Source organism: Trachurus japonicus, chromosome 3 (genome assembly GCF_045865225.1).
Source record: "Trachurus japonicus isolate A0001 chromosome 3, Traja_1.0".
NCBI classification, from domain to species: Eukaryota; Metazoa; Chordata; class Actinopteri; order Carangiformes; family Carangidae; genus Trachurus; species Trachurus japonicus.
Window position 1 is genome coordinate 24,949,626 of NC_140909.1, and position 24,963 is coordinate 24,974,588.

The following is a 24,963-nucleotide window of genomic DNA, read 5'->3' on the forward strand; positions in this document are numbered from 1 at the left end:
TGGACTGGAGGACTCCTTCACTGTCCACACTGATTGCAGTTAACTTTGTTGCTCAGTCCCAAATGCAATACTACACCACCAGTAAGCAAAACCCAGGAACTCTGCAGGTTCCTGGTCAGCTAAGATACATTTATCATCCTGGCTTTAGCTTCATTTTTACTGAACAGAATGAATAAGCTTACTTTCTAAACTATATTTCAAACTGCTATATGTGGAATAATATCACTACCATAATACTACGAAACAACTCCACTCTCTCCTGTGAATAAACCAACACAAAGGGCATAACTCACTGATTGATGGTTTGTTTTGAGGCTGAGGCTGCAAATGAGAGTAAGTCTGAAATAATTATTCAACCAAACATGCTAAGTTGATTTAATTTATGGGAGTGAAATGAATCATAGTGTATAAAATATATGGTAAATGTTGAGTGGGTTGTTGTATGAATGAGAGAGAGGAGACGTTGCACATGTGAACGTTAGTGCTGCCCGGAGCAGTTAAAAGACTCAGACAGACAGAGTTTGGAAGAGGATACAAAGAAACTATAAAAAAAGGCAGAGCACTGTATGATAATAGAGAGAGGGAGAGGTCAGAACTTAAGAGAGACACAGATATAAAGTGAGAGAGAGAGAGAGAGCTCCCTGGAGTTAGACAGTGAGACAGTGAGGGGTGTAGACAGCTGTGCCCCAGGCAGTAAAAGACAATGCATGTGTTTATTAAATGGACTTTAAAAGCATTTCCCTTCAAAAGAGGCAGACGTGATAGATGATGGCAGGGAATGTGCAGCATGCGTGTGTGCGTGCGTGTGTACGTGGGCTTGCTAAGCGGTATATTTGTGGGGTCGGACAACTTCAACACACCTTTAAATGGCTTATTGAAGGTAAAGACTTGGTTTTAAAGTTCAACTCCAGAGAGGGTCGGGGTTGTGGTTGGGCCCGGTGTTGGTTAAGATCAGGGTCCTGACACATATAGTAAACAAGGATGTATGATGTGTGTGCTGGTTTCATTTAGTGTTTCTTTCATTCATTCTAGTTTTTATTTAGAAATTTTAAAGGATTCAAATCAGCACAATGTATTGTAGTTCAGCTTTTATTTTTTAACACATAGCAACATTATTAAAGCCCCTTTACCAGAAGATCAAGTAGAATATAAAAAGATCAGGTAGACTGTCTAAAGTGTTTTTTGGTATCATTTATTTAAAATCTCAAGTGAGCACACTGATGTGGATGTGGATTTTTGTTTGCTTAGATATTTTAAGCTCACACAAATGATGTTGTCTAGTTCAGACATCAATTTGAGTCTTCAGCTCCACTCATATTCTCTCATATATCAAGCGATACATCTGAAGGCTTTTGTTTTGTTCTGTTTTTATTATTATTAGGGCCGCGGGCAATCGCACCGGGCACTGGTCCCAACAGCTATGAAATAGCTGCAGGGACCAGTGCCCGGGCGAAGCCCGGGCACTACTGTTATTGTGTGGATTTTTTCTTCTTATTATTAGTGTGACTGCTGAAGCAGTCACACTATTGTTCTTCTGTTTGGCCATTTTCTTCCGCCTTTTTACGGTCTTCTTCTAGTCCTTCATACTTTGTGCTATTTCAACAATTCATATATCAAAACGTGCAGCTTTTTTTGAACTTTATCGGCATTACTTTTCTCTTTTTAACTCTTTATACTTTTTAAAATATTTAACTTTTTCTGATTTTTTTCAGCTTTATAATGTGTGTGTGTTGCGTCTAACGAGCAGAGCCAGAGTGGTGTCAGAGTGGAGAGAGGCAAAAAAACATTCTAGAGTTTTTCTGGCTAAACTGTCAGCACGGCCACAAATTAAACTCTAGACAAATTATTTTCTCCAGTTTTGTAGCCACACTTGTCTTCTGGCTAAAATTCTGGTCAAAAATGCAAAGAGACTTAGATAATAATTTAAAATATTTTTTAAATGCAGCCAGGGAGCTCTCTGCTCCCATTCAGCTCAATGCATTTTTTTCACATCAGCAGGAGAAGGAGCTCAACTTTGTAACTTGCCGTTAAGTGCTTTTTAATTCATTTTAATTCACCAAAAAATAGTCACAGGTCACAAAAAAGTCCTCTTCTTACTTGTAGTATAAAAAATACAAAAAACAAAAAATCTCACATTCATCAAAGTCTCAACCTCTCCTCTTCACAACTCCACTGTAGTGTAGGGGTTAGGGTGGCCGTTTGCCAACCCTAAGGTCACTGGTTCGAATCCAAGGGAAGAACTCTTGTTATGTTATGTTGAATTCTGCTCTCCTCCCCCGCCTTCAATTGGTTACAGGTGTTTGTTATCTCCTTGATTACTCATACCAGTTTGCAGCACATCATCACATTACAATGAATGACAACAGTTTTGAAAGCAGTGTGCTCTCTGTAGCCGAGTGGCAGAGTAAAGGTTTAGTGATCATATGGTCATGGGTTTGATTCCTGCCTCAGACTTTTCACTTCATTGCTTGACTTTTGATTCCAATTATTCAGCTGTCATTGGACAGTCTTTGATTCCTCATAGTATAAAGCTCATTGTAACTCAGGTTCTCTGTGGCCATATGGTTAGTGCTCAGCCTGAAATTCACAGACATTTTCATTCTAAGTCATTCAAGCTTGACTCTCAAGCTTTCTTGATGTTGACAGTGTGCAGATCATTAACAGACAACAGTCTCTGCAACTGTGTGTGCACTGTGGCCTAGAGGCAGAGTGGAAGTCTAATGACCATGAGGATGTGGGTTCGATTCTGACCTTGGTCAAACATTTGTATGGTGATCATTGCTTGCGCTATTTGCTAATTCTGCAACAGCGTTCAGTTGCTATCAGCAGTCACACCATTTCCATTCTTGGAAATGCTTTTTCTAGTTAGTGTGACTGCTGAAGCAGTCACACTATTGTTCTTCTGTTTGGCCATTTTCTTCCGCCTTTTTACGGTCTTCTTCTAGTCCTTCATACTTTGTGCTATTTCAACAATTCATATATCAAAACGTGCAGCTTTTTCTGGACTTTATCGGCATTACTTTTCTCTTTTTAACTCTTTATACTTTTTAAAATGTTTAACTTTCTCTGATTTTTTTCAGCTTTATAATGTGTGTGTGTTGCGTCTAACGAGCAGAGCCAGAGTGGTGTCAGAGTGGAGAGAGGCAAAAAAACATTCTAGAGTTTTTCTGGCTAAACTGTCAGCACGGCCACAAATTAAACTCTAGACAAATTATTTTCTCCAGTTTTGTAGCCACACTTGTCTTCTGGCTAAAATTCTGGTCAAAAATGCAAAGAGACTTAGATAATAATTTTAAATATTTTTTAAATGCAGCCAGGGAGCTCTCTGCTCTCATTCAGCTCAATGTATTTTTTTCACAGCAGCAGGGGAAGGAGCTGAACTTTGTAACTTGCTGTTAAGTGCTTTTTAATTCATTTTAATTCACCAAAAAATAGTCACAGGTCACAAAAAAGTCCTCTTCTTGCTTGGTGTGGCTAATCTATACTAATTTCTCTTTATTTTAAGAATCATTGAAAAATCTCACATTCATCAAAGTCTCAACCTCTCTTCACCACAACTCCACTCTAGTGTAGGGGTTAGTGTAACTGCCTGCCAACCCCAAGGTCACTGGTTCGAATCCAAGGGAAGAACTCTTGTTATGTTATGTTGAATTCTGCTCTCCTCCCCCGCCTTCAATTGGTTACAGGTGTTTGTTATCTCCTTGATTACTCATACCAGTTTGCAGCACATCATCACATTACAATGAATGACAACAGTCTTGACAGCAGTGTGCTCTCTGTAGCCGAGTGGCAGAGTAAAGGTTTAGTGATCATATGGTCATGGGTTCGATTCCTGCCTCAGTCATTTCACATCATTGCTTGACTTTTGATTCCAATTATTCAGCTGTCATTGGACAGTCTTTGATTCCTCATAGTATAAAGCTCATTGTAACTCAGGTTCTCTGTGGCCATATGGTTAGTGTGTTAGGTGTTGTGCTATTTCAACAATTCATATATCAAAACGTGCAGCTTTTTTTGAACTTTATCGGCATTACTTTTCTCTTTTTAACTATTTATACTTTTTTAAAATATTTAACTTTTTCTGCAAATTAAACTCTAGACAAATTATTTTCTCCAGTTTTGTAGCCACACTTGTCTTCTGGCTAAAATTCTGGTCAAAAATGCAAAGAGACTCAGATAATAATTTTAAATATTTTTTAAATGCAGCCAGGGAGCTCTCTGCTCTCATTCAGCCCAATGCTGAGAGTTCTCCAAAACTCTGTCTGTAGTCCAGTTGGTAAGGTGGCCGTTTGCCAACCCCAAGGTCACTAGTTCGAATCCAGGCTGAGCAATCTTGTTATGTGATGTTGAATTCTGCTCCCCTCCCCCACCCTCAATTGGTTACAAGTGTTCGTTAAGAGACGCATTAATTGCTTCTGCCACCGTTTGCAGCACATCATCACATTACAATGGCAACATGCTTATGTCTGTGCTCTCTGTGGCGAAGTGGCAGAGTAAAGGTTTATTGATCATGAGGTCATGGGTTCAATTCCTTACTTTTTTTTTTAAGCAGAAGCCAGTGATCCTCTTATCAAAGGTTTTCTTTACCCCTCACATACTGTCTCTGTCTGTAGCCTAGTGGTTAGCTTGCTGGTCTGGAGACCTGAAGGTTGCTGGTTCAATTCTTGCCTCAACAACAATTATAGTGAATTATTTTCCCAGTCGTCCTCTGTTGACTTCTGATAACTTGCTTCATGTTGAAACTGCTGCTCTCAGCCTGAAATTCACAGAAATTTTCATTCTAAGTCATTCAAGCTTGACTCTCAAGCTTTCTTGATGTTGACAGTGTGAAGATCATTAACAGACAACAGTCTCTGCAACCGAGTGTGCACTGTGGCCTAGAGGCAGAGTGGAAGTCTAATGACCATGAGGTTGTGGGTTCGATTCCAACCTTGGTCAAACATTTGTATGGTGATCACTGCTTGCACTATTTGCTAATTCTGCAACAGCGTTCAGTTGCTATCAGCAGTCACACCATTTCCATTCTTGGAAATGCTTTTTCTAGTTATTATTAGTGTGACTGCTGAAGCAGTCACACTATTGTTCTTCTGTTTGGCCATTTTCTTCCGCCTTTTTACGGTCTTCTTCTAGTCCTTCATACTTTGTGCTATTTCAACAATTCATATATCAAAACGTGCAGCTTTTTTTGAACTTTATCGGCATTACTTTTCTCTTTTTAACTATTTATACTTTTTCAAATATTTAACTTTTTCACAAAAAATCTCACATTCATCAAAGTCTCAACCTCTCTTCTTCACAACTCCACTGTAGTGTAGGGGGTAGGGTAACTGCCTGCCAACCCTAAGGTCACTGGTTCGAATCCAAGGGAAGGACTCTTATTATGTTATGTTGAATTCTGCTCTCCTCCCCCGCCTTCAATTGGTTACAGGTGTTTGTTATCTCCTTGATTACTCGTACCAGTTTGCAGCACATCATCACATTACAATGAATGACAACAGTCTTGAAAGCAGTGTGCTCTCTGTAGCCGAGTGGCAGAGTAAAGGTTTAGTGATCATATGGTCATGGGTTCAATTCCTGCCTCAGTCATTTCACATCATTGCTTGACTTTTGATTCCAATTATTCAGCTGTCATTGGACAGTCTTTGATTCCTCATAGTATAAAGCTCATTGTAACTCAGGTTCTTTGTGGCCATATGGTTAGTGTGTTAGGTGTTGTGCTATTTCAACAATTCATATATCAAAACGTGCAGCTTTTTTTGAACTTTATCGGCATTACTTTTCTCTTTTTAACTATTTATACTTTTTAAAATATTTAACTTTTTCTGCAAATTAAACTCTAGACAAATTATTTTCTCCAGTTTTGTAGCCACACTTGTCTTCTGGCTAAAATTCTGGTCAAAAATGCAAAGAGACTTAGATAATAATTTAAAATATTTTTTAAATGCAGCCAGGGAGCTCTCTGCTCTCATTCAGCCCAATGCTGAGAGTTCTCCACAACTCTGTCTGTAGTCCAGTTGGTTACAGGTGTTCGTTAAGAGACGCATTAATTGCTTCTGCCACCGTTTGCAGCACATCATCACATTACAATGGCAACATGCTTATGTCTGTGCTCTCTGTGGCGAAGTGGCAGAGTAAAGGTTTATTGATCATGAGGTCATGGGTTCGATTCCTTACTTTTTTTTTTAAGCAGAAGCCAGTGATCCTCTTATCAAAGGTTTTCTTTACCCTTCACGTAGTGTCTCTGTCTGTAGCCTAGTGGTTAGCTTGCTGGTCTGGAGACCTGAAGATTGCTGGTTCAAATCTTGCCTCAACAATTATAGTGAATTATTTTCCCAGTCGTCCTCTGTTGACTTCTGATAACTTGCTTCATGTTGAAACTGCTGCTCTCAGCCTGAAATTCACAGAAATTTTCATTCTAAGTCATTCAAGCTTGACTCTCAAGCTTTCTTGATGTTGACAGTGTGCAGATCATTAACAGACAACAGTCTCTGCAACTGTGTGTGCACTGTGGCCTAGAGGCAGAGTGGAAGTCTAATGACCATGAGGCTGTGGGTTCGATTCCGACCTTGGTCAAACATTTGTATGGTGATCACTGCTTGCACTATTTGCTAATTCTGCAACAGCGTTCAGTTGCTATCAGCAGTCACACCATTTCCATTCTTGGAAATGCTTTTTCTAGTTATTTTTCCACTTCCGGCCGACTTTCGGTCCGCTACTAGTCCTGCAACTCGAAGAGTTGCAGGACATATTATATATCAAAACGTGCGGCTTGATCGGGATCGCTGTGCTATTACTTTTCTCAACAGTGTACGAATATTTCGCGACGTAAGTCGCGATTTACTGCGCAAAATTTTTGCATGTAAGTCAATGGGACGGGCGGGAAAAAAAGACCAATCATTGGAGTTTAACAAACGTCTACTGCTCAGGCATACTTTCACCTAGAGACTCCATTTAAACTTTAAACAGTAGACACAAGTCTTGTGTATTGTCGTATTACTCCACGTTTTGATAGGTCATATAGTTTTTGATCAATCCCTGATCAATGACCATGATCATTTTTGGAGAAATTATGAGATTATAATGGGTGTGTATTGGACAGAATGTTCGTGTCAGAGTGCGTGACATCATCGGTTAGAGTGGGAGAGAGTGAAGAAACATTCTGTATTTTTTCTGGATAAACTGTGACCACGGCCACAATTTACACTCTACAGAAATAATTTTTTCAGAATTTGTAAGACAAACTTGTTATCTCTCATGTCATGTGCTCAAAATATCAGAGAGACTTACAGAATTGACAGAATCAGCCTCTGTGTGCGGCCACGTCTGTCTCTGCTCCTCATTGAGTCCAATACAAATATTTTCTGAGAGGAGCAGAACGGCCTGATGTTTTAAAACTGCCAGCGTCGCCAAAATACTTACTGTAGAAACACCAAATCGTACCGAAATTTTCAGTAAGTCCTTAGAGCAACGTTGATCTGTGTTTTGTTCTGATAGGAGTTACCGTTTTCTCATGCTAGGCCTAATTGTGAGACCGGTTTAGAGGCAGAAAATGGCTCTGTTTCTCCACGTTTCTGTCTGTCTCAGCCTGCGGGGGCCCCTATCGCCATGGTAACCTCTTTGATCCTCAGGCCAGAGCTCGTTAACTTCATAAACAATCCACCTGGCGCTCGTTTAAATGTTTATAAACACAGACACAGCTAAATCAGACTGACACAGGATGCAGCTACTAACTAACTATGTGTCAAGTCAGTCACACACACACAGACTCTAGAGCCAGCTTCATGTGATTACAGTCACACACACACACACACACACAAACACACACACACCTCCATGTGATTAAAACACAGTTAACGTGCAACAGAATTTAAACTTAAACCATGATTTCATCTGGTTTTAAAGTTAAACCTTGTTGGTGTCACACACACACACACACACACACACACACACACACACACACACACACACACACACACACACACACACACACACACACACACACACACACACAGGTAACCTAATGTGGTTACAGCTCCTCCATATCAGTGCTTATAGAAAGATGATCATGTGTCTGTCTGATCAGCTCTGTCTTGCGCTTAAGATCGTGGGTTTGATTCCCATGTTGACAGAGATGGCAAAATCGGCAGTAGCCCCGCGGCCCATTCAAAATTTCCCGAGAGGAAATTTTCTAGTTAATATTATTATTTTATTGAAACTTTTCTTTTGAAAGCAGAAGAAGTAATAATATGATCAAACACAGCGTCATCACCAAGAGTCAAAAATAAAATAAAAACAAGCAGTACAAGAGAAGAGCGACAATGACAGCAAGGGTAACAAATATCAATTGCAACACTGAGATTAAGAAGGGAAAACAATAGAAGCCACCAGAGACAATTAAATGATAAGAGCGACAAATTCATCAATTTAAATTCAACATTCAACTGGTTGCACTGCGCTCCCCTTTTCCTTGCTAATGCTGAACTCACTGCCTCATTGTTTGGACTGACAAGGTCAGAGCAGAGACACAAAATATCAATATTCTTCATTCACATCATAATCCACTGACTGAACTATGGCGAGTTTGGTTGTTCAAAGGTAAATCAGCAAGTCCATCCATTTAAATATGGTATAGTGTGATGTTTACATTGGACAGACGTGTGATTTTGCTTACCTTAGTGAACATTATTGCAAAAAGTGATATCAAATTGTAGTAACAGGAGATTTCTTTCTACAGTATGTAGGATACAGACTCAGTAGGGTTGGTTTCCGTTAAAACGCTTTGCCTCTATTTGCAATGTATCTCTGGTTGAAGACTGTGTTTTCCAAGTGCAGCATTGTGCAAACAGCCTCTCAGAAAAAGTTACTCCTCTTTGATGAGTGAGTCAGTAAAGCAGTGCAATATGTAAACAGCACAGATATCAGTGCGCCAAGCATACAGTATCACACACGGATGCATATCTCTTTTGTAGGTGTACATCAGAACAGTACGAGCAGGGCCGGCCCTGTACATCTGGGGGCCCTAAGCAGGATAAAATTGGGGGCCCTGCCTCACAGTGTATCATCACATATTCATAAAACCAGCTACCGTATGCAACCCTTGCATATTTTATTGTACCTCTATCAACATGATGGCGAGCAGATATTTCATTACTAATTAGAGTCTAAACACTTAAAGCTGTCTAATTGCACTTGTCATTTTTTCTTCTACTTTGTTTTTGTCTGAATGTTAATGTTAATATTGTGAATGGCAATAGGTGGCTCCAAACCGGCAGTACTTTTGATGTAGCAGAAAGATAAAAGATTCTACAAAAGATTACAGTTTGAACAGATTTATTTTCTTTAAATTATCTGTACAGCTAAATTCTAGAACCCTTAAAACAAAACTTCAGTTGAGAAGAAGATAGAGGATGTTGGTTGGTCAGCAGCATCATCAGCAGTAACCATTGGAGCTGTGGAGAAGATTAGTAGAATTTTTTAGCCACTTTACACACAATTTAATTTTCCAACAGAGATAAACATATTGTGGCAACAAACAAGAAACTTACCAACTGTATGACTGGAACCAGCCACAGGGGATGAGGATGTGGCAACATGACAGCCATTAATAAATGGGTGATTGATCCTTTATCCCCTCACAGGAAAACAGCTGTTATCTTTTCACTGTAAACAGACCTTAAAATCAGCCAGGACATGTTAACTGCAGCAGGCTGGTATGTAGCAGCTAGCCAGCTAAGTGAGCTAACACAGAAGCACCGACATGTTTTTCGGCTAAACGTACATCTAGTAAACATAACATTAATTAGCCTTACCTTGTCCTTGTTTTTTTTTCATCCTTGACCTTCTTTTTCCTATTTTCCGCACCTGACGGATATATCCTTTTGGACATCGTCGCTGTCCAAAAGCTAATCACCTCCTCGCAAATCGCGATCTCAGTGAGTGAGGGTGGGAGGGGGCCAGGGGGGAGAGAAGGGGAAGGGGTGGTGCGCGCTCGTTACCGGACAACGGCCACAGTCTGCGTTACGTTTACGTATGCGTGTCACGGTCATTGTTGCCAGTTGGGTCAAGGGTTACACTTTGTCAGAGACGGTTAGACAAATGATTGAGCAAAGTTTGGGGGCCCCCTAGTGGCTGCGGGGCCCTAAGCAGCTGCTTAGTTCGCTTATAGGGAGGGCCGGCTCTGAGTACGAGTGGCACTTTAAGTTGCTGCAATAAACACTTTACAACAAGAATATCACTGCTCCTCTGTTCCCACTAAAAGAGATATTTAGCTAAAACTTTGGTAGCACTGAATATGACAGAGCAGTCTGGGTCTTAAAAAACACAGTGAATATGCTGCAAGTGTTAGAAATGGAACTAGTAATATATCAAGGACATGTTGTTGATTTGCTCACTGGGTACATGAGGCTCTGTATAATTAAATTTTGTGTCTGTGCAGGGGAATGTAGATAACAGTGTATTTCTTGTTCCAACAAACTCTGTTTTCCATTTTTCTTCTTGCAGGCTGCATGAGGGACTTACGCCTCAATGGTCGCTATATACCACTGGACAGCCAGCCACGAGATGGGGTTTCCCAGGTCAGCGTACAAGGCCTATCCCTGGGGTGCTCATCTGACTCTTGCAAAAGGAACCAATGCAGCCCCCCATTCACCTGTGTTGACCTGTGGAGAGTGCACGAATGCAGGTACACACATAACAATGTGTACATACCAAATGTGACTTAACAGGATTGCACGTTCACACTGTGATGTGTTCCATGTACACACTCAACAAAAAGGCATGAGGACACATACATTGAAACCTACTCACTCTACCTCTGAAGCAATTTTTCACTAGCCTAATTTTTGACCTTGGTATTATTTTTGTTTATAGCCACAGAAGTGTGTTTTGAAATAACCATGGTCCTGACCCAGGAAAATTACATATACAAAAGAAAAAAGAATAGTCCTTTGTCTTTATCTGTAGCTGCTGTTGCTCAAAAAGCATTTGCGTGTATAAGGATGATGGGCTGTCAGCAGGAAACAGTGGCAACTGTTAACCATCCACTGGATGTACGGCACAAACAGAAGTTTGGGTTAGCGTAGTAGAAATGTACTTTTTGTAAGAAATGTTAAGGCAATTTGAGTCATTTTGGATGCCCTGCAACAGTGGGGCCAGCCCTACAATTACGAATAACCGTAACTGAGTGACTGACTGAGTGACTGAGTGATCTTTTTTCCAAAACTGGTCAGCTGAGTCCCATGTGACTAGGTTGGAGATTTCCCATTGGCGTTTCCTCCTTCAAGGGGAGCGGGGTGGGCCTGCAGGGTTGCCTTATGTTTTCATTTGTCCGTAGATTGAGAGACATTTTTTCAAACAAGACTGGGTATCTGACTGGACAATGCATCGATGCAAACCCTCGGGGGAGGCGCTGCACCTCTTATTACAGGCAGTCACACGGTTGTCCATGGTTTCCTGACTGCTCAGGAGCTGCGGGGCAAGTAGAGCAACTCCTCCAATATATGGAGCCTTGCTTCACAGGGGAATAACCACTGTAGACGTAAGATAGGGAAGAGAAAAAAGTCATCTCTAACTGTTAAAGAAACTAGCAGATGTGGACAACAAAAGGAATGCCAACAACTGGATACAAGACTTCATCAGCACAGCAGTTTTTTTTCCACTTCATATGTAAAACTGCTACATGATGCATCCAGTTTATATTAACAATTAACACAGTAACTTTAGCATGGCAAAAAGGAGCTACTGAAAAGGACGCTTTGTTCTGAAATACTGGAATGACCAAATTTACATGATAAACAATGGGAATTACAAAGAAAGACATGTGTCTGTAAGATGCCTGTCTCAGATGAAGGCGTTTTTCCTTCTGGGGTCCAGATTAATAAAATCCCCAGTCACTTTTTGAGGAAAACAGTGATTGAAAACTTTTGCTGGTCCCAGACGGGGGGCTGTGAGCTGTGTGAGAAACAAAATAAGAAAGTTATTCTGTCTTTTCTAACTTTTTTTCTGAGTTGTCATTTAAATATTGTAAATATTTAAACACAGCTGAAATCATAGCTCAGTTTTCGTCTTTAATTTATGTATTTGGGGATTTTTTTTTTGACAAGGCTGCAGTCATAAAAACAGAATTTTCATTGTATGCGGTCCAGCCAGCCTTAGCCAATGTCAAGACACCAGTGTCACCAGCTCTGACCAGTTATTCATTCTTTTACACTTCTGTCTGTGTTGCATAAGTCTGAATTGAGGGCATCTAGAGCAGAGAAGATTGAAAACCAGCCTCTATCATGTCTCAGCTGTATATGAATAAACAAATGTCGACATGAGTCCCACTTAAAGGTTCTATCGTGCAGTGTTTCCTCAGTGCTGGGTGTCATGAAACAGAGCACAGCCCCTATAATAACATTAAATCATAAAACTGATCACACAAGATATTAATGAGTTCAGTCAGTGTGAGAAGCTGAGGACGGTGGCGCTACCACGCGATCACGACAATGGTCATTAATTAAAACTTAAGCTCAAAAGTTACATCACTGATCCAGCCTATGAGAGAACAAAAAGAAAACGTCTTCATCCCAGCTGTCATAACATTTTTTAGTTCCCCTTTGATAAAAAAAAAGAACAAAAATGTCAAGTGAGTGAAAAATGAGCTCAGCATTGAGGATTTTTTTGAATTGCTTTCTCTTTCTCTCCATTGCTCTCTCTCTCTCTCTTTGTCTTTTGCTGTCTTTCACTCTATCTCTGCTCCCACTTGCCAGCATGCAGTACTTTTCTATCATGTCTGGATGAACGTGTAAGTCACATTACAGCTGACAGACAAGATAGATGAAACCAGGACTGTTATGTATATTCCATTTCTGGAAAGGGCTTCAGACAGTAAAACACAGATTTTACACAAGGATCAGTTTACTTGTCATGAGAAGTGACTCAAAGCCTCTGAAAACTGAGGTATAATGTTTTTTTGGCTCTGGAGTAAATGCTCTGAAGTCTGGGTTTGGCTTGGAAACAACAAACTTCTAACAAAAAAACTAGGGATGTGCAGTTTTTCAAGCCATGGGCGTTTACTAAGGTCTAACCCAGTTTTTCTATGGAGTTGCATCATAGGATGAGTAGGATCCCACATTTTTAGTCCAGTCAAGGGAGTCCTCTGCAACACCAGTTTTAAGTATTATATTTTATCCTGCCTTTATAGGGGCACAACTTTATAGGAGTAAATCAGCAGTAAATTACTGCTGTGTCTCTTTAAGCTGTCTTCTGTTGATTGTGCAGGAGCTCAAAGGAATCTTACTCACCCCAAAGTTTAAGGACAATCAGTCTAGATAGAAGATAGATTGACTGTCTCAGCTGAATGGGGCAGCTGGCCTGCTCATGTTAGTCCACCTTTTTCTTCTTGATTGCCTTGTTAGCTATATTTTTTGAGCTGTGGATCATGGAGTACATACTGTACAAAACCTAAATTAATTAGTGTCCATACCGTCTTGCTGCTCTTGCTTGCCGCAGGCTGAAATTACAAAAATGTGAAGTGCCAGGCAAGCTTTAAGTGCCACACCGGTCATCACTCATGATGTTTTCATTTTGTCGTCTTTTGAATATGATATCTTTGAAAAACAAATTAGCAAGTGAACTCTCTGTTAACTTCTTAGTCATGGGCTCAGTGTCAGGTGAAGTCAACATCAGCTCAGTGCTGAGCTGATGGAGAGTCAGTCAGTGCATAATGTGACATCACACATTCATTTGAATTGGTCACTGCGTTGCATTTTGGGAATTTGGGCAAAATGTGTTTTTTTCAGCTTTTCCTTATTTAGATGTCCATTATCTTCCATACAGTGGTTACCAGATAAAGAACTAAAAAAGATTGAAATCACACAATACAAGGTTAAAAAATCCAAAACACACAAAAATAATAATGTGATTTACTGAAACACATGAAAACAAAAAACAAGATTATTGTATCAAAAATGTACAATAACAGGACGTCCACTTTCCTGGCACCAACCTGGAAGCTGCAGACTGAAGTGATATAAAATGCATTAGGAAATAATTTCAAATTAAAACAGAAAAATCATCAATATCAGTTAGTTAGCTCAGGGGCAAATTGCAGTAATCATAATAATAATAGTAACAATAACAACATTAATATATTAATAATGATAACAACAAGTAAAATGTATAATTTCAAAGAGCAAAAACTTTTTTTTCTTCTGATAAATGTCCGCTGGGAGCACGGTGGGAAAAAAATCTCGAAAGGGGTCGGACTCAAGTCACAAGTTGTAAATAGTGACCCTGCAAGATCCCCAGTCTTTACAAAATCTGAAAGCACAAGACTAAAACCTCTTTGACTTTGTCTTCAGATGTGATGGGTGTGCCAGACTTTAAAAGTCTCCTCTAAGTCTTCCAGTGTGGTCGAAGCCATTAGATGTTACAGGCTGTGCTGTGTGCATGTGTGCTGCACTTTACTGGATGAAATACTGGACAAGTGAGGGAGTAAAGTTTTAAGGCTTATCAAACATAATGACACGGAGGCAGCAGGTTACACTCTTTGTTGGGTGATTGTGCAGCTGTGGTGGGTGGTAACTACAGCAACAACCATTTTCTTTCTTCTCTGCCACAGTATTTGGGAGATAAACAAGACCGGCTAATGCAGTGCCTCAGTGACTGACGTTAGAGTAGACTGCGGCAAAAGTTGGACCCAGGATCAACTTTTGACCTCCTTTTTTTCCCATTATTTTGTGAGTCTAAATGTGGCTTCAGAGGGATTTTCAAAAGTTGAAACCCCATCGGAGCCGGTGTTTTCAGCAGCAGCAACATCTCTGTTTTTTAAAAGATAAAAATGAATGAGGCAGCGAAACCCACCTGCTCCGTCACTAGGCTAAGCAGCTAAAATGTTGGAGGTGAAAATTAATTATTTTCACAGCCCTTTGACCCTGATGGGATTCACACTTTTGCTTGATCAACATTTCACATGCACTGCTAAAATGACTTCTCTGTATGAGGGTTTGTTTGTCAGCAGGAAATGGGAAATGTCGGGCAATGAAATGCGGCTGCAAACTAACAGCCCCTCTCCTGTGGCACCAACTGAATCAAAAGCCGAGTGCTCTTAGCCACATTCACTAATCTCAGCAGTTTTTCTGCCACTGGAAACATCAGCCTCCATTCAGTCTCTGCAGCCTCCCAGCTTTTAATTTGCCTTCCCCGCTTTTCTACTCCTCTGATCCACTCACCCACATCATCTATCCACCAGCCTATTTTTTTTCTTGTTTTGTTTTTCACAATGGCTCTCACTCTTGCACTGTCTCTCCATTTCTTGCTTTGTATGGCACTTATCTTGCTGACTCGTGCTCAGCTTTTTTAACCCTGTGCTGCTGACACACATATACCACTTGCACACATAAACACACACCATCCCCATCCCAACCCCTTTTTACTCGTTGGCCTTTTCATCTTTTCAGTGCTTGACATGAACCTTGGAAGACGATCAGTGTGCAGTAAGTGTGGGCAGTAAGTCCTCCAACTATGAGTGTTTGATCACTCTCAGGAGACACAGTCAAATAATAATGACATGCATAGTGCTAATAGTTCTTCTACTCAAGGCTCGCAACTCATAACTCATACGCAGTTGCTCACATTCATGGCTTCACTTCCCATGAAGCCACTCCAGTAATTCCTTGGCTTTTTGTTAGGTCACTGCTGTTCTGAAAGGTAAACCATCACAGCTGTCTCAAGAAAGCCCCCCTCCGGCTCCCACCCAATAGCATGATGCTGCCACCTTTGTGCTTCACCATCAGGAGGGTACTAGTTAGGTGACTGAAAATGCCTGCATTCTGCCAGACACAATGTTTGGAGCACTGCACAGAAGGTTACATTTTTGTCTCATCTGAGCAGAGAATCGTTTTCCTCATGCTCTGGTGGGGCCTTTGAAAGCCATTTGACAAACACCAAGTGGGCTGTCATATGCCCTTTCTTCAAGAGTGGCTATAATAGCCCAGCGTCTGCAGTGAGAAGGCCTGATTGATGGGTTGCTGCTGAGATGGTCGTCCTTCCGGCAGGTTTACTACCTCTGCAGAGGACGGCCTCAGTCCTACAGGGACAATTTTGTTTTTAGTTACTTCTCTAACCATTAGTTAAAATTAAAAGCCTTTTGAAACTCCCACATGACCACACCTTTCACTAATTACTGTAAGCATGTACAGTGCATCCTCATCTAGACAATCATCACACTTATTCCAGTGATATCTAATGACAGGCAATGGTGAGAGAGAGCAGGAAATTCAGTTCAGTGACAGGTGTCCTGTATTTAACACCTACTTATTAGACTCCAACCAGGCATAATAAATACTGACCGCTGAGCTTTTGTTATGGCATTAATCCCACACACAGTTAATTATATTTTTAAACGTGCGTCAAGCTGTTACAGAAGGTGTGTTTTTCCTCACATTGTATTGTCAAGATTTGACATTTACAACAGCAGTAAGAAGAATTTATATTGGCTGTTACGGCTAAAGTAAAACTGCAATGAGTCTCGGGGTTGATCTGAAATCACTAGACGAAGACTCTTGTTGGAATGGATGTGCTGAAAAGCTGCTGTAAAAGCAATCAGTGAAACCCTAAAATCAGTCCTGCTGCAGATAGAGAGAAGGAAATTTTTACAATTTTACAGTGTGTTCTCTTCTGGCACACCACTTTCAGTCTCTACACGTTCATCAACCCCATTACCAGCAGCAAGGAGCTGTTTTTCAGAGCAAAAAAAGAAAGAAAAAAGAAAAACCTGTGATAAACCCGCTGCACACTGCCTGACCAACACTGACAGCATCAAACAAAGTTAGCCACTAGCTGCTGAACATAGTGGAGCGTTTAGCAGCTTAAGTGCCAGGTATTTTTCTCAGGAGTTGGTGGAGGTGTTGAAATTAGACAAAATGAGAATGGACTTATGTTTGTCGGCAGGTTGGCCAGAAACACAACTCCAAGTGAATTCTAATGTGTGTGCCGCATGTGTTCAGCACACAGCCAACTGTTTACAAGCACATTTGCCTCAGCAGCTTTAGTTATATGGTGATAATCTGTCAGTGCTGTGTTTACAGTTTGTTCCGCTGCCCCCTAATAGGGGGGGAAACTGTGAGCAAGTGTTTCAACAAGGTTTAACCTCTTACTATAGCTACAAATAAACTATAGTATATTTTGCATTTTTGCTGACGAGACTATTTACTTCAAGTTTTTCTTAGCCGAGCAGCGAGTAGTTGCATATCATGTTTTGGCAATTTGCGTCACTACTCACTCAAGTTGCTATGCAAAGGGGCAGCATGGTGGTACGGCAGTAAACAGATGAGAAGGTTCTGGGTTCGATTCCCAAGCCAGGGTTGTTTCGGGGTGTAGTTTGCGTGCTTCCAGTGTGTTTGCTTGGGTTCTTTTCAGGTTCTCCAGGTTCCTCACACAGTCCAAAATAATGCACATTGGGTTGTTGGCGACTCTAAATCGCCCATAGATGTAAATGTGAGTGCAATATTTATCTCTATAAGTCAGCCTTGCAATAGATTAGTGACCTGTTACCCGCCCTTGCCTATATGCTGCTGGGATTGGCTCCAGTCTCCCACAACCCTATACTGTAAGCGGTATAGACAATGGACAATTGTATAGATAATGGATGGAAAGGAAATGTAGATGAAACTAATAGTTGACCTGAATTAAAAATGAACACTCAAATCAATGGGCCTTGTCAATTAAAAGAAACCCCAATGAAACCTGACACAATGCACACAACAACTGCAGGAGTAGAATTTATTGGTTTTGGGAATGCATGGTAGAGCTTCGATCAGAGCCCACAAACTCCGGCCCGACCCGACCTGAACCTGTGCACATTCTCTCTAAACCTGACCCAGCCCATCATCTTAACTGTATTGAAGCCAAGCTTGATTGAAACCCTTTTTTTTTAAATAAGCTGATTGTTATTATTAAAGAGTGAAATTAGATTTCCAAGTGGTTTACGTAAATGACAGAAATCTGTTCTGATGAGATCTTAATTAGTTCAATGCACTGTATTGTGCACAATGCTGCAATTTATGACATCATTTATTTGTTGTAACCTTATTATACATCGATCACAGTAAGCTGTGATCCTACACTTTTGATGGCACAGTGACACCACAACAAGCCATCAATGCTCCAATCGGTGTATGTGCATCCGTGTTCACATGCTGGTAAAACATGACACACATGACGGTGGACACCATTCAAACCTTGCACTGCAAAAACCACCAGTAAGCAAAAATCTGAGTGACACAGGTTACACCGAAGACTAGGAGAAGATTACAGTCAAAAATAAGAAATGTCTAGTGGACTACTGTGAGACAAGTCATGCAACTGTGAAGTTAGATGCTTGCCCACCCACCCAACCTTTGAAATATGAACAAAGATGAACGTATTACACAAGACAGTTTAGCAGAAGATGCAGGAAGGAACCTTTTAGTCTCTTATCTGGATTAGTTTTATGGCGGAAGAGGAACAATTATGGGATAAATTACTGTGCCATTTTCAATTTAACATTGCTGTTTCATAGTAAAGTTGAGTCAATATTTATAAGCATGAACAAATCTCCAGAGACCAGAGGCAAGACTCATCTCTGATGTCATCAAAATGTACAGCCTGGAGCTGCTCTATACACACCGAATGGGATGCTGAATTAATGGGCTCATAAAATGTTTGTTTGAGCTGTTACACCCAAATGAGCTTTTAATTATAGTGGTGCTTTCTGAAGTGAGGCAGAAAATGTGCCCCTGTCTGCATAAAATCCTCCCAGTTACTGCCACTGCCACAGTCAGCGTTTTCAACCCCTCCGATTCATTCTCTATTGAGGTGTGCATCTGTGTGAGGCCATTGATTAAAGGGCAGTAATTGATGTTTTTCAGTGTGGGAAACGGTCATAAACATTGCTAAATCACATGTTTCTTTATCCTGTAGACTCATGCATATCCTCGCTGTATCTTCCAAGGCTTTCACTGTTCAAGATGATTTGCTTTATCCCCTTTGTTGCTCTGTTTTCATTTACATGCTATTTTTCTCCCATGATGCATCTGTAACTGCCTCTGTAATGACACAGTCCCTCAGAGGCATTATAGCACATTGATCTAATCAGATCTGGTGCCATGTGCATCCCAGTTATCTTAATCTACATGTAATTTATGGCTCTCTTTTTTTGTCTCCCTGTTGTCCCTGTCCAACCCTTCTTCACAGATGTCCTCCCGGCCATATGATCCGTGTGAACGGGTCGAGAAAGTCCTGTGTCTACACTCTCTGTGCTACACGGCCTTGTCACCGGGGAACCTGTGTGGCTCAGTCACCCTCCAAATTCACCTGCCACTGCCCAGAGGGTTACAGGGGACGCCACTGTGAGACGCCACTGGCCATCTACAGAGAGGACGTGGGCCTGAGCTTCAGCTCTCTCTTTGCAATCTGTATCTGCTTCATGGCCTTATTAGGTAGGTATTGCATCTATTGCATGTTACACACACAGTAATGAGAAAATAATTATAAGTTATTTTGTTGTGTGTGTTTGTGGGTGTGTGTGTTGACTTGGTGACAGTTTCCTGCTGTTATCTATGAAAAACATGCTAGAGAAGCATAACGCAAATAGGGAACTCACTGATTCAGGATTAGAAATGGCTCCATCACCCGACTCAATACAAATTTCCGTATTTGATCCCCAGAATCTTGTTGCACTTATAGAACGAATCGCCTTGTTGTTTACATTCTACTTCCGGGTAGAAAACCAGCACGTAATTTGAATGAGATCAATAGTAACGAACGAGAGTTTAGCAATATATATCTTATTTTTCATGCCCTATCACCGTTTAGACAACTCTGAAATGATTGAAGAAACATTACTATTTCTGTGTGTGTGTGTGTGTGTTTTGTGTTGCTATGTGTTGTATTTATTCAGTTTGGGGGAATCACGGTGTCTAGAAAGCATCAGTGGCTGCAGCTGACAGGGACAGCTGACGGCGGTAGCTAGGCTAACGGCGGTAGCTAAGCTAACACCAGGACGTCAGCTGTTAAAACCATAGATTAAAACCCTCCCGTTGTCGGACACGACATGAAACTACTCCAATTAGCTCAATCATGTTGTAACTCAGATATCCGCAGGAGAAAATATTTTTTCATGGACTGTTTATTGAGTCACTGAGTTATTAAAGTTAAACAGGTAGCTAACCGTTAGCCCGGCTAATCTCTGATAACCATGACTAATTACAAAAATGTGCACACGTAAATAGTAATGTTTGTCCAATCATTGGTTTTATAGATTTAACAAACATCAGATTAGTCTAAACGGCGATATAGTGACATGAAAAAGTAGATACAGCGAAACTCTTGTCCGTCACTATTGTTCGAATGCTGGTTTTCTACCCGGAAGTAGTTGTAAACAACAAGGCGATTCGTCCTATTGGTGGGTAATGTTAAGGCTGGAACACACCGACCCGACCGTCGGCCGTCTGAGACGGTCGGCGAGAGTCGGACGAGGTCGGGTACGCGTCTGTTCGGTGTGTTCAGCTCTGTCGGGAACGCGTGGAAGCCGTCGGGCGCCGTCTGGCCTGATTTGACATGCACAGTCAGCGAGCGTCAGTGGTCTGAGATTAGAGCCGTCGGATGCTCTGATTGGCTGTGTGCTAGCTATGACCATTCAGATTGGCGGTGCCCTAGCGAATCATTGCGGTGTGTGGGAGAGGCAGAAGTGACGATAGTAAACAAACCACTCATATAAACAGAGATGAGGCAGAGACAAACTACACTTCGTCTTTGCATCGCTTTTTAGTATAATTCTGGAAGCCATGGCTACGTGGAGTGAAGCACTGGAGGAGCAGCTGATTACACTGGTGGACAAATGAATAAGAAGCTAATGTGTGTGCTAATTGTTTTTAATCTCTATGGTTTCTCCTTTCCATCATTTCCTGTTTTCATGTTTCGGATTACTGGCACACGGTGGCACAGTTGTTAGCACTGTTGCCTCACAGCAAGAAGGTCCTGGGTTCGAATCCCGGGCCGCCCAGGGCCTTTCTGTGTGGAGTTTGCATGTTCTCCCCGTGTCTGCGTGGGTTTCCTCCACCACTAAAAACATGTCGGCTAGGTTAATCCTCCAGTCAGTGCCCCTGACCAAAGGCACTGGCTCATAATCTGGAGTTGGTCCCCGGGCGCTGCACCGTGGCCGCTGGGTTAAATGCAGAGAAAGAATTTCACTGTACTAGCTGTATATGTGACTAATAAAGTACCTTTACTAGCGCCACCTGATGTTAAGGACACTTATTGCATCTTGCGCAAACGCGGAACGTACAGGCTGCTGTGTAGTCGGCAGTGGTCGAGGCTGTGTTGAAACACACAGCTTCCTTTCTGCCGACTGTGTCCGACAAGAGGCGACGGTGTCGTCGGATAAAGGCAGCATATTTCATCTCTCATTTACAAAAGTATTTGGACTATTAAATCAGTACTTTGTAGAAGCCTCTTTGGTTCAGTTTGGATCAGTTACAGCTGCAAGATTTGAGCACTTTATCCCATTCTTCCCAGCAGATCCTCTCAAGCTCCATCTGATTTAACAGGAAGCATCTATGAACTACCAAGTCTCTCTACAGATCATTTATGGGGTTTTAGTCTGGGCTACAGCCTGGACACTCAGAGCACAGTCAGAGAAGTTCCTACAGCTACTCCTGTGATGCTGATAGGTGTCACTCAAGTCACAGTCTGTGCGCACTCTGTATTGATTGATGGAGTGCTGCTGAGATGGTCACCCATCTCTGAAGATACTTCTTAAGTTTCGGTTTCTTCCGTTTTTGAGTTTTTGGGTACCTTCCTGACCAGGGCACTTGGTTGGCTCAGTTTGGCTCAGCTCTAGGAGGAGGAGAGTCTTAAGCTCCAATTTTGTTCAATTCACACTATTATTGAGGCCACTGCACTGCACTGCAAAATCAAACCTTGGAGTGGTCATATAGTCCTGGCTTGGTCTTTGCCTAGTGTCAGAGGTCTATTGCTTTTGTCTGTGAATCATGTGACCTTATGTACACAGTTTTGTGCCTTTTTAAACTGTGTCCAGTCGATTCTCCAGAGGTGACTCTTCATGAGACTTCAGGCAGATGCATTTGAATCTTGGTGCTTTCTGTATAGAAGTTATTTTGAAGCCTATAAACACCTGCTTAAATGAGACTATTTACTAACATTATATGTCCTTATATACTTATATGTTCCTTTTTTAAATGAACTGTATTATGCTGTTAAAGTCAGTATTGGACTGACTGGATTAAGCAGTATAGTCAGTATAGTCACTGAAAGATCAGAAAGTCTCAGGGGAATTGCAGGTCAAGACTTTATCCACTTCTGCAGCAGTGCTGTAGTGCACTTCCTCCAGCCTGTGGGTGGATGGACTGCAACGCGCTGGTGTCTGGTTGTCTATTAAAATCTACATTTCTCTGTCTGCCTGCCTGCCTGTTTTTGCTTGTTGAATATTCATCCGCCTGTACCTTTAGCTGTGTTCTTATTCCTGAAGGATCCTCTGCTGAGAAAGCGCCTCAGGCACAGCCGTACACAGAGAATGAGTTGTCAGTACAGTGACTTGTTCCCCTTGTTTAATTGAGGACAATACAACTGAACAGTAAAGAACAGTATGAGACAGAGCACAGTACAAGAGAAGAAAACAGATCAGAGATGTATAAATAAAACAGGACATAGCACAATACCAGAAGAAAACAAGGGGAAGCTGAAAAGATTACAAAGTGGAGGCAGTGCACAAAACAGCACGAGAAGGGGAAAGTAGGAGATACGTACCAAGAACGAGGGTGTCACTGTCACACAGTTTTTGGCCTTGCCTGCTTGTATCTCATTAGTGATTCAGAGGGCACCTCCTCCCCAACCTGAGACTAGACAGACAGATCAAATGATCATTTCTCCTTCTCTTCTCCTCACCTTTATTCACCCCAGTATCTTCATTCCAACTGGTCATTGGACTCTTATTAAATGCACCATCCGGCCTTGATCCTGCTGAGGCTCAGTTCTGTTTTAAGTGTTAATTACTTGATTTGTAAGCGTATAAGGTGCTGTTTACCCAAACCTGCAGAAATTGAGATCAGTGCTCCAGGGGCTTTGGTAGTAATTTCAATCGGCATAGCATTCCTCGCTCGATCGGTCAAGCGTTCCTCACTCTGAAATTTAAGTAGCAGCAAAGAGAGACTTTTTTAAGGCCTTCATCCAATATTGACTGTATGGACTCCAAATGTTTGAATAGCAAGAACAAAAGGAGGGCAGTAGCTCTCTGGGTGCAATGTGGAAGAAAAATAGAGTGTTCTTTTGATACTGTTGATCAGTGAAGATTAAAGAATTCGCATCAGGTGATTCACTTTGATCCTTTTGGTTAGTCCAATATAATCGACCAGAGGGACCATCTGGTCAAAAGGCCATATGACAATCTTTGTGGAATTGCAATCAACAATCTAAAGCCAATCTGGTTTCATTGTCTAAGTCATGACCAGATGTTGTGATTCCTGATTCTTCTGAATTTGAATGTATTATGATGCGTTCTAGTTGTACTCGGAAGTTGGAATTTTCGACCCCTGAGTTGCAGGTTTCATCTGGAACGCCCTCTGACATCTCACATCTCCAACTCCAAAAGTCAGCCAAATCACAAACCCCGCCATAAGAATTCATGATGGCTCAAACAGTAGTGAACACTCATTTAAAGGTAGAGTCTGGAGGTTTGTTCGTTGCAGTTTGTAAACAAAACATTCAAACTGGGCCCCTCCTCTTTAGTCCTGGGCCATTTAGTGGCTGTTTTGGTATAGGCAATCAGAACCAAGGAGTGAGAGACAGGCCTTTCCATCAAAATAAAAGCACTAAGCTAATTTATTAGCTTTAAAGAATATAATTTTCAAGAAAAGCAGCAGCAGCAGCAGCAGTTGTCAGGACTGCAAAGAAAAGGAAATACAGTACAGTCCGAGTGAAGCGCTGGAGCGGCAGACTGGACTTCATTTGTATAAGTCTAGCATTAATTCTTTTAGCAAAAACCTCCAGACTCTACAGTACCTTTAAGCCAGCCATGTAGTCCTGTTCAATTCTTATCCCTGGACCTTTTCCTTCGCTGTTTGTAAAAAAGGCCTGGAGTGTTATTATCAAAATTGTCTTGCTCTTTGTAAGTTGGTGATGTTGATTGTTGTCAATCATTTCAGCGACACGTGGCGTGTCAAATTACAGCTCTTGTTGCTCTCTTGCCTCGTACTGACTTAGTGCCCTTCACACACCTCATGTTGTGCAGTGCATCAATTTGTGGAATTTGCTCAAAATGAAGCCGTATGCACAAATGTGAGGCCCTACGCACTGTGTGTTCTGTGTTTATGGAGGGGCGGCCCTGCTCAACACTGCTGTGCTGTGTATTTCTGGAACCGTCCATCAGTCACGTTTCTCATTTTTAATCTATTCCTGCTTCATTCTCTTTGCCAAAAACATAGTCCAGGTTTGATGCATCTTTTTTTATAGCAACATGGAACAACTGCAGTGGGTGATTTAAACAACTTCTGTTTCATTTTATTTCATTTGTTAGGCAGTGATCAATTGAATGTGCAATGATCTCTGAGCAACAGTTTAAGCAGAAGACAAATAAGTTCCAAACCATTATATTTACCTATAGGCAGGCTGTAATTGAAAGTGGTATATTTTGAAAACTGGAAAGAAAGTTGATAACAGCTTATGTCACTCCACTTTTCATCGCTCCTCACTGGCTCTTTGTTGCTGCTTGCTTTTATTGTGAAGTTGAAGTCACTAATGGTTACCCAGAGAAGAGGGAAGAGCTGTTACAGTAACAGCCTTCCAAAGTTTTCTTATACTTCAGGTGCATGAGCTGTCTTGTTCTCTACAATGACAATTCACTCCAAGGCAGGATGTCTCAATCCAAACTCTTCAGTGAGGTCCCTCAGTGGTGGTGGTTATCAAAAATTGCCCAAAACTCCTACT

At 41.3% G+C, this 24,963-nt stretch overlaps 1 protein-coding gene across 1 annotated transcript in view; it reads left to right on the plus strand.

Annotated features, from left to right (window-relative positions):
* LOC146990018 (neural-cadherin) overlaps positions 1-24,963 on the plus strand; it is a 325,636-nt gene that overhangs the window by 280,646 nt on the left and 20,027 nt on the right. The window contains exons 34-35 of the mRNA XM_085767491.1: positions 10,501-10,681; positions 19,216-19,460. Of these exons, the coding sequence (XP_085623617.1) occupies positions 10,501-10,681; positions 19,216-19,460 (426 nt within the window). The remainder of the gene's footprint in view (positions 1-10,500; positions 10,682-19,215; positions 19,461-24,963) is intronic.